We start from the raw sequence: 11,035 nt of genomic DNA, 5'->3' as shown, positions 1-11,035 counted from the left end.
TGAAGAAGGGTCTAGGCCCGAAACGTCAGCTTTCCTGCTCCTCTGATGCTGCTTGGCCTGCTGTGTTCATCCAGCTCTACACCTTGTTATCTGGGAAGGAAATCTGCCATCTTTACCCAGGCTGGCCTACATATGCCTCCAGGCACACAGAAATCTGGCTGGCTCATAACTGCCCTTTGGGCAATAAATGCTGCCCTAGCAAGCGCAGCTTACACTCCATAAATAAACCTTTCTAAAAAAAAAAGTTATCTTGAATGAAAAACAGAATTCACGTCTCTGCAGCATGTCATGAACTAAATCTTCAGTAACAAAACTGTTCTGCTGGGGCTTTGTTTATTGCTATATAAATCTTGAGGACTGCTGCATACCCTCAGGGTTTCACATACCTCAGCGTAAATGAAAGGAGCATCATATGGAAAGTAAACCTGTCCATGCTTTATGGCATTAACAGAAGCTGGTCCACACCTGAACATGCCTAAGGAAAAGAAAATGAATTATCAAAACATCGTACAATTCACTGGAAAGAAGAAACAGAAAAAAAAAGGGTCACCGGACCTGAAACGTTAACTCTGTTTTCTTTACTTCACAGATGCTGCCAGACCTGCTGAGCTTTTCCAGCAGCTTCTGTTCTTGCTCCTGATTTACAGCATCCGCAGTTCTTTCAGTTTTTAGAAAAAAAAGACCATGTTGTGATATAAATTAAACTTGGGGTAAAGGAGGTTGAGTGACCACTTGATCGAGGTACTCAAGAGGTTCACTAGGATGGTCCCTGGTGTGCAGGAACTGCCTTATGAGCAAAGGCTAAACAGGTTGGGACTCTACTTGGTGGAGTTTAGAAGAATGAGGGGTAATCGCATTGAAACATTTAGGATTCTTAAGGGGTTTGACAGGGTAAATGCTGAGAGGACGTTTCTCCTCATGGGAGAGGACCACAGAGCATTGACTTAGAGTAAAGAAGTGCTAATTTAAGACTGAGACAAGGAGGAATTTCTTCTCTCAGAAGGTTGAGAGCGTTTGGAACTCTTTGCTGCACAGAGCTGTGGGGGCAGAGTCCTTGTGTATATTTTAAGGTCGAGACAGATAAATTCTTGATCGTGAGGGGAATCAAGGGTTACGAGGGAAGGACAGGAAAGTGGACATGAGGAGTGTTGGATCAGCCATGATCCTACTGAATGGCAGAGCAAGCTCAAGGGGCCAAATGGCCTACTCTTGTTCCTATTGCTTACGGTTTTATGGGCGGCTTTAGGTAAGGTAGACAAAGGAAAGCTCTTCCCATTAGCTGATGGTACAAAGGCTAGTGGGGAGCACAGATTTAAGATTTTGGACAAGAGATGCAGGAGAATGTGAGCAAATACTTCTTTTACGCAGTGAACGGAATTAAAAAAGATCTGGGTTTTCTCCATCACCCTACAAGGGTGATGGAAATAGAGACGATGATGATTTCGAAAGATAATTGAATAGGTATTTGAAGGAAATAGACTTGCAGGGCTCTGGGGTCAGACCAGAGCAAGAAACCAATTAGACTGCTTTATAGAAAGCTAGTAGAGATGTGATGAGCTGAGTGGCTTCCACAATGACTCTGAAATATAATGCAGTCCCATGTGCAGAATTATAGATGGAAAAACAATTGTTTGAAGCCAGAATTAAATGCACTCACTCATAATAAAATATGCTATTTTTGAATATCCTGCTCTAAACCTTGCTATTTACAATAAGCTTAGCATTCAGATCATCACATATTGATGATATTCAGCTAAGCAAACATCAGACAGATGATCAGAAGAAGACCGACCACATTTGTTCTACCAATGATTGTACTGTCATATAAATGTCAGGGTTGTGGAAATAGTAAGTTAAAATCAAGAAGACACCAATGGCTTGGGGATGGACAGTATGGTAAAGGAGGTAATGAACCAGGGAGATCTTAATTTCTGGAAAAAAATCTGAGTTGTTGGAATGTGTTGTACTATGGTATAGGTTTCAGTATAGGTAGGCTGGTACCTTTAGGTGAGTTACATGATATCCGATATATGACATTGCAGCAGCCACTCTCTTGTGTGATGGAGCCAGTGTCCTCTGTGTGTGTGTGTAAACTATACAGTAACATCAATAAATCTGTGACAAGACAGCCTTGCAAATAGTACTGCAAATAAACTTCAAGATATTTGGCTCACAGTTTTGTAGCATATTTTATGTGGACTAACATATAGTGAACAAAACGTATTGGAATGTGTGTACATGACAGAGCTAAAAGATGGCTTTATCCATGAGTGCAATCACCAACATTAAAAACAAATTGTCACCATTCTGCACACAAATAAAAGTGTTAGTGATGTTGTATGAATTTCAAACAAAACACTCTGTTTGACACCATGTTAGAGTATTAACAGCTCAGGGGTGGGTGACAAAATAATTCTTGTGTTCCTGAACTAGTAGCTCAGGATTCAGCTAATAATCTGGTGACACGATTTTAAATCTCACTCCTGACAGCTGAGGAAATTAAAGTCAATTAATTAAACAAATCTGGAATTATTTAGCATCAGAATAAACAGTGACTATGAAGCTTTGAGCTGTCATAAAAACTCAAATAGTCCAAGCTTATTCTCTTGGGGAATATATCAGGCAATTTTTCTCCAGTCCAGTCTATATGTGACTCCTGACCCACAGTGTGGCCCTCTGGAACAGTTCAACAACCCACTCAATTGGATTCAAGGTGGCTTACTACCACCTCCCTAGAAGAAATGAAGGATAAGCAATTAATTCTGGCCTTTCCAGTAACACCCATGACCTGTGAATGTCCGAGAAAAAAATACAATAAATGAGCAGACTAGCGGAAAAGGAACAGAAAGCAACTAAAAAGGTGGTCCAGTTATTCAGTCCAATAAACTGGGAGTGTTTTGGCAATTGCTGCTCATGCCATTTCTTCTTAAGTATCTCTGCAAAACATATTCAAAAATAAAGCAGTGATAAACAATTACAATGAATATAGGAAAGAATGCATCTGGCTTAAAGGTTGACTGATATTTATCTAAAATGATTCGAAGCATCATCTTTTACGCTAGAAGCACATTTCTCTCACCCTCCTCGAAGATCAATGTGTTTGTTCTTCCCCAATCTCTTCTCTTTTTCCAGCCTTACCAAAATCCGTTTATCCTTCCATCTTCACTTTTGTTGTAAAATGCACACCTGAAATGGTCCAATTTTTATTCCTTTCATAGGTGCTGAATAATCTGCTATATTTTGCCAGCATTTTCTGATTTTATTTCTGATTTCTGGCGCTTTCATGTCTTCTTATTTTTGTTACCAGCTGCTCCTTTCTCTTGATGCCAATGAATTGCATTTGGAGTGAAGCTATGTAATCAGCACTTGTGTTTATTGCAGGCAAGTGTGATGGCCCACCTTGATGTTGTGGGGATGCTGTGTGCTTTGATGACCCCTTCCAGGGGTGCCGAGGGCATATCCTTACTCCTGTTAGACCCATCCAAGGTAGCAAGCCCTGGGGGTAATGCCAATTAGATCGTGGTCCATAATGACCTCAGAAGTAGAACAGGCAGAGGAAGACTCTACTCCTCACTGGCTGTGAAGGTGGAATGAGGTGGTCCTGGTCATCATGCCTCAACACATCACCAAGATGTGACCATTAGGCCATTGAGATCCCACCCAGTAAGAGAGCATCCCTGGGGTCCCACATTGAACAGCCGAGTGCAGAAATTAACCAGATTCAGCAGCCAAGTCGACTAATGATGGGGAATTGGAAATGGGTCAGAGCTGTGTACCTGGGAGTCTGTAATAAAGATCTGCACACAGGCACCAGTCAAGGTAAGAAAGTCTTTGGACATCTGTGTTGGGACAGAGGTATCTCTGGTAGCAGTCTCTGAAACTCAGAAGTCATTTTCAAAATACCCCTCTGCTCTCCTCTAAACACGGAGGGGTCTACCCAAAAGGTGACCGAATATACCCCTCCACTTCCTCCCTGAGGCATTACCGTGTTTGTGGCCGAAGAAAGAAAACTTTAAATTTTGCAACTGGAAATGTTCAGACAGTCCTGGATAATCTCAAGAGTGGCTGTCCAAGAAGGAAAACTGCAAGCCTATCATCTGAGCTACTACTACTCCTGACTACTCCTTACTACAAATTGACATCACCATCCTCAGTTAGACCCTCAATAATATTGAAAGCATGTCCATCAAACTGTATCATATTTTCAGTCACACCCTCATGGTGAAGCAGAGTAGCAGCACAGAAGGAAACACTCTGGGTCCCACTATTAGGTAGGACACCCTGCCCCATCTGCCAAACATCTATGCATCGAGATTTAGTGCATCCAGTCACATGATGACCCACAGACGAAACCCATGACATCAGCCTCGAGTTGAGGGACAGCCACCACCCACGTTCAATTTAAGACAATGTCAACAATATTGGGTTAATACAGAAAGCTGTGGAGAAAGTATTTCCTCGGAGAACCAATGCAAGTAGTTTTATGTGGAGCCTATTTCTTCCTAGTATATTATGTACATTACTATGTGGAGATTACTCCTTGGCATCCAGGAGATATCTGGGTAAAATGGCCTGGAGTTTGTTGTTCTGGAATGGAGATACTCGGGTCCACCACAGAGGTGGTTCCATCAGCGTGACCATATTTTTGGCTCCAGTGTAATCAGCCCATGTGTAGGAGGTCAGCTCTTCAGCCACTTCCCACCCCCAGCCTGAGTCTACAGGTTCCATGGTTCTCTCCATCAATGACTGATTGTCAGGTCCCTGCATCCTTAGTGGAAGCACAATGGGCTGAATTGGCTTATTCAGTGCTTAATGACTCTCTAATCCAGTGTTCAACCACAATAGACAGCAGGAAGTGTAGCAAAGGCTATCTTCCCTCGACTCCAACACATCCATTGATGGTCCAGTGCTAGGAAACAGCCAGGGAGGCAATGTTCTAGCAGATACAAACTCCAGATTCAGCAACAACAAGAAGGATGGGAAATCCAGACTGTCAGATTTTCATAATGTAATGGTCACTCCATCCTCTTATATTGACAAAAACAAAATTACTGCCATCACCATTACTGGATTTGAGATACGTAATTGTCAAAAAAGTACTTTGTAAGAAACCAGAAAATTCAATGCTTGCCTACAAATTGTTGAATAAAATTAGATCTGCCTCTTCAATGTCCTCTGTTGTTCCTTGAGGACTTGATGAGAAGCAATAACCAATACAGCGATGCCCAAATTGTCATGATGTGCCACAGACCTACGTTTGTGTTTCATATTTCTCAAGGATACGGGTCTCTCATGGTTCACTGGGTATGTGTGTTAGGTACGTTTTTAATTTAGGTGTCAACATCAGAAAGATACAGTTCAACAGACAAAATCCTGTTGTGACCCACCTTCACTTGTTTCCTGAGGTGTGGCATCTACAACTTGCCAACCACCATATCCCGGTGGTAGATCATATCTGGACATCCAACATTCATTCCAGCAATGGTAGTTCCTAGTTATAGTGATCAACAAGATAACAACACATTGGTAAACTTCACAAGCATAAAATATAATGTATAAGAACCAAATGCCAGCGTTTTCTATATATGATGGTTATACTTTTCCAGCCATTTTATGCCACCTGATTATTTGAAAACAGAATGGGAAAGGAATAGTCAAATCACAACTAACATGTTTTGTTCAGAGCTGCAGAAAATTCAAAAGTCATAAACTGAAAATTACAAATGTCACAATTTTACTGAGAGAAGTTACAGGCAGTCTGCCAGTGATACAAACTTGCAAACGAGTTGAGAACTGAAACATTTTCTTTCAACTCCAATACCCAGATTCAAAAGGTGGCACACAGTTTAGAACAATACAAATACATCCCAATTAAATCAATTCTGTCTTCATTTTGGGAGACACTACTGTTGCATAATGCATACCACATTAGATGGAGTGCTTTTTTTAATATCTAAGTGTCCCTGTGTAGCCACGCTTTCAATTATTCAGAAATAAATTTGAGTAATCAATGTATCATTTTAAATAACAAATGGTACAATGTACAACTGGGTAACAGGATACATTCAAATTTATCAATCTGTTTTCATATTGTAAAGGCTTTGATGATGGCTACAACAGATTTCCCTTCTTTGCCAGAATACCTCCTGTGTCAAACTAGGAAGGGGCAGCATCACATTAATTTCACGACCCGACCTGACCCAACTTTTTGACCAATCAAACCAATGCCCACATTCCAGCCAGTTCAACTTCTACCATATAGGATCAAAGTCAACCGTTCATGCCAAGCATGCTACACTTATCAGATGGTTTATCCCAAATTACTCAAACATCGTGCTGCAAATGGCATTATCTGAAATGTGTATCTAACTTTGTTGCATTTCTCTGTGGTAGGTGGTGTGTTGCAGCCGTAGTATGTGGGAGCAGGTGGGCTCCTGTGCGATATTCAGCAACTATACCTGTAGTGAGAATTTGCAACTTAAGAAACATCACCTCCAGGTTGATGAGCTGGATTCTGAATTTCAGACACTTTGGGTGGGTGACAGTAACTGGACACTGTGCTCTAGAAGGAAGACACACCTCTTAGGTCAGATCAAATTAAGTTGGTGGTCAGGAACAGGAGGATGTGACTGTAAGGGAAGGCAGCAAAGGGATCTAGAACGGAGCGCTGAAGTAGCCTTCACCATTGCACTTGGCCAAAGAGTTCAGTGTTAATGCAGCTTGCAGGCATGAGAGCAGGATTCCAGGGAATACGAGCAAATGGACCTTCCAACATGATGCACAAGCCAATTAATTGGGGTATGGAAAAGAAGTAGTAGCAAGATACATCATATTTGGGAGCTAAATACTGTTCCCTGCAGCTCAGACCATAAGTCCCAAAAGCTGTATTGCCTGCCCAGTGCCAGGACTAATGACAGCTCCTCAGAGGAATTGGGAGAGCAACAGTAAGGATCCAGTTGGCATAGTCCATGTGGGTACCAACGACATACCTAAGACTAAGACAGCAGTTCTGCCAAAACACAGTGAACACCTAGAAGCTAAATTCAAAGACAAAAGCTAGATTACTAACTGAGCCATGAGCAAATTGGCACACAGTAAATAAGGTTAGAGTTGAATGCATGGCTCAGAGATTCGTGTGAGAGAAACAGGTTTCAATTCATGGGGATTGACACCAGTCCAGGGGAAACAGGAAACTCTTTTGGCCAGTGTTTACTTGTTGGGACCCATGCCTTAGGCAGATAACTAGGGCTGTATGGAGGGCTTTAAATTAAATACAGAGCAGGAAGGCTGTGCTCAAGGGAGAAAGTACAAAGCAATAATACAGGGTAGCTATATGGGCAATAATAACCAATGAGACACAAAGGAACAGAGCATAAAACATAAGAATGCATCAGCAAAGATCAGAGTTGGGGAAAATGATAAAAAGGCAGAATTAAAAGCTTTTTATTTGAATCCTCGCAGCATTTTCAACAGGATGGATGACTTAAAATCACAGAAAAAAATAAATGAGTTTGATATAATAATCATTATGTTTACAAGGTGATCAGGACTGGCACCTAAATATTTAAGGCATTTCTCAAAGACGAGGAGAAAGGAATGGAGATGGAGTAGCTCTGTTAATAAAGGAATTTTCTGTTCAGTAGTGAGACATTATCTTAATTCAGAAGATTAAAATGTGGAATCAGTTTGGATGGAGGAGGTAGGATTAAAAGAAAAACACTAGCTTTTTTATCCTCTACCTATAGCTACATTGTAGGATTATGTATAAATGAAGCAAAAAAAATCATGTTCAATTTCAGACTTCATGTGGGTTGCACATATCAAAGTGGTGAAGGTAGCCTGAATGTTATGTTCATTGAGTATATTCAAGACAGGAACAACAATACACTCTGGAACCAGGCAGGGAGCAAGTCATTTTAGATGTGGTAATGAGACAAGGTTAATTAATGATCACAGAGTAAAAGGTTCTCTAGGTAACAGCAATCATAACATAATACAATCTTACATTCAGTGAGAAATCTGGGGCTAAAACTGGTGCCTTAAACTTAAAAAGAAGTAATAATAAGGTTTTGTAGACAGAGCTGAATGAAGCGGACTGGGAAAATACGTTCAAATACGAAATAGGAGTAAGCCATTTAGAAAAATCATTCACGACCCTCAACAAAGTTAGAATCATAAGATCATGAGAAATAGGTGCAAGAGTAGGCCTTTCAACAATATTGCCCCACTGCTTATGCCAGTTTTATTTCACCACATTCTGCAAGAGATAATTCCGTGTGTTTTTCTAGAAACAGGGAATGCATAGACAGTGGTGGAATTGAGATTAAGTAAGCAAAAAAGTAGGTCAAATGATCTTTGTCTGATAGGAAAAGAACACAGGTGCTATATACCGAAATTAATCTTAGCCTGAATGTGGTGTTATTTCTGAATTTAACAGAATATTTTATAATATGGTTAACAGTTCTCACCAGATTGAATCCTTAGTCAGTTTTACGTCTTTCTTCCCATTTTCATCGAGAATGATGTCGGTGGTTAAATTAGCATCATTGTCATGCGCTGAAGAGAAGTTTGTTACTACTCTTCCTGGTATACCCAAGCAGCGAAGAACTGGTCAGAACGGAAATAACAGAATATGTTCAATTTTTACGAGAAGAATGTGGGGCTATCTGTGAATGAAACCTCACTTTCCTTTCAGCACTGATCAATACAATTAGTAATTAAGAATAGAATCAGGAATTTAGACTGCTCTTGTGGTAGAATGGTAGTGTCCCTACATCTGAGCCAAGGTGTCAAGGTTCAAGTCCCATCTGCTCCAGAAGTATGTAATAACATCTCTGAACAGGTTGATCAATACTATCTATGATCAGGAATTTAGACAGGAGGTGGTGGTGTAGAGGGGTCAACGTTTTGCTGAGAATCTAATGCTCCAGGTTAATATTCTGCACACAGGTCTTCAAAACTCACCATGGCAGCTGTTGACATTCAAATCTAATATAAATCTGGAATTTAAAGGGTTCTTGTGATGTAGTGGGTAGTGTCCCTACCTCTGGAGAAGGGTTCAAGTCCCAGCTGCTCCAGAGGTATGTCATAAAGCCTTTGAACAGGTTGAATAGAAGAATTTGAAGAAGTGCAATTTGCTTATCTCTATCAAAAATGAACTTAGTCCATCTTCTGACTTTCTTAACTATTCTGAGAATACATACCAAGTACCCAGATACAATTTCTAGTGTGAATTTAATTTCCTTCTCTCGATGACTTTGGCACTGGGTGGCAATTAATCCAGTCAGAGTCCTCCTTCACCCCAATCAATATCAACTGTATGGGACCCTCATCCAATCACATCCCCCAGTGGTAGGTGGAAGGGATTGCCATGTGGGGAACACATTAAGAAGACTCTGTTGAGGTTGCTTGTGGGTTTTTGGCAGGGTTGGAGGTCCTTCATCCAAAGGCATTCAGTGCCTGACCTCAGAAACCAGCACCTGGAAAGGGAGGCACCTACTGACAGCCACCATGTCCCATCCTTGCTGATGACATTCCTCCCCATGACGTTCTCCCCCCACCACCCCCCCCAGCCCATCATCCTACACCTGAGCTCCAGTGATGATATCTGGCCTTGGATGCATGATGTACAGGCAGGAGCCACCGTCTCCCAGTGGCGCTGCAAGATCTCCAGGTCACTGGTCCTCGGGCTTTCCCACTTTTTGCCAGTCAAGTGCATGATTGACACTTCATTTGGCAGAGCCTACCCCCAAAAAGAGACAAGGCAGGTCACCTAACTGCTCTCCAGCCAGCAAATATAATCCCATGGGCATATCCATTAAATCCATTCTCTAGTATTGTCGCTGTGACCAATGTTGACCCTAACTTATGTTTACAGTGCACTGACCAGACTCCATAAGAGTAATGTGTTTGAGTGTATCTTAGAGGGACTTTTATGTGCAGCCTAGTTGCTCTCTGCACACTTTATATGCACAGTTCTACAGCAACTGGGAATTTAAACAGATTAGAGAGAACATTATTAGTGATCCAGGTCAGAGACCATGTAGTCTCACAGACCTGTAGAATAGAAATGTTTTCTCATTACTCAGAAGTGCCAAAGTAAAAGCTGTTCCCTGATATACTCCCTCCTGACTGTTTCCCTTCCTAATTTAGGAATAAATCACCAATCCTTCAGCATCAGAGAGTCAAAATCCTGCAACTCTCTCCCTGACACCACTCATGATGAGGTCTTATACTGTTTGATCATTCTCCCTGCATCTTAGTCATGTATCTTCTAGCTCATCACCATGGGAGGTGCTTTTTACACAGTCCCACACATTAACCCTTACAAAGCCTAATAGCACAACTGCATTTTTGTATATATGTCTTTGTCATTGTGACTGCATTTGTGTGTGTGTGTGTGTGTGTCTGCGCCTGTGTGTGTGTGTGTGTGTGTGTGAGTGTAAGAGAAAGAGACATTGTCTGTGACTGCATAAGCTTGGTCTATTTGTGGAGATCTGAACCCACCCCCCCCAAGGTGGGTTTGGTGGAGGTTGCTGGGGAAGGTGGGTGGAAACCCCAATCTCTGCCTCAAATTAGACCGCTATGAAAAGCCTTGTAGATAGCCTTCCTGTTCAGAGATTGATGCTCTCTTCAGGGTCTCATCCAGCCATCTCTCTGATATTTACCCACTGACAGGTAGGGTAGTCACCAAGTCAAAAGCCTGAAAACCAAAGCTTATTGGCGGTCCACTCAGGTTTCATTTTGGGGCGTGCGTGCTCTCAGTCAGTACTCGATTGAGGGACCCAGCATTGGGAAGGGGTTACCTGGCAAGAGCCAAACCCTTATTGCCAACTCCACGCTCTCCTCCTGCGTAATCCCCAGCTCACAACGCTGATTCCATCATCATTCACGTGGAGTCTGGATCCCTCAGTGATCTCCCAGGGAGCAGCGCCGTACCCTTGGTGGCACTAGCTGCAATGAGAGTTGTTGTCCTCTGACTGATGGCCATTCACAGTGATGGGGTTTCTTCTCCCAGAATCCTTGATCCCAGAGG

At 41.9% G+C, this 11,035-nt stretch overlaps 1 protein-coding gene across 1 annotated transcript in view; it reads right to left on the bottom strand.

The window, feature by feature from the left end:
* Nucleotides 1-278: 278 nt before the first annotated feature.
* The window catches only part of LOC109936114 (coagulation factor XIII A chain), a 20,842-nt gene continuing 10,085 nt past the window's right edge, over nt 279-11,035 (bottom strand). The window contains exons 5-7 of the mRNA XM_048592543.1: nt 8,469-8,607; nt 5,388-5,491; nt 279-475 (exon numbers count right to left, since the gene is read on the bottom strand). Coding sequence (XP_048448500.1) covers nt 294-475; nt 5,388-5,491; nt 8,469-8,607 — 425 coding nt within the window. The 3' untranslated portion in view covers nt 279-293. The remainder of the gene's footprint in view (nt 476-5,387; nt 5,492-8,468; nt 8,608-11,035) is intronic.

Source organism: Rhincodon typus, unplaced genomic scaffold, assembly GCF_021869965.1.
Source record: "Rhincodon typus isolate 14 unplaced genomic scaffold, sRhiTyp1.1 hic_rhity00001421, whole genome shotgun sequence".
NCBI classification, from domain to species: Eukaryota; Metazoa; Chordata; class Chondrichthyes; order Orectolobiformes; family Rhincodontidae; genus Rhincodon; species Rhincodon typus.
Note: the sequence above shows the minus strand (reverse complement) of the source record. Positions and strands in the feature narration are given on the sequence as shown.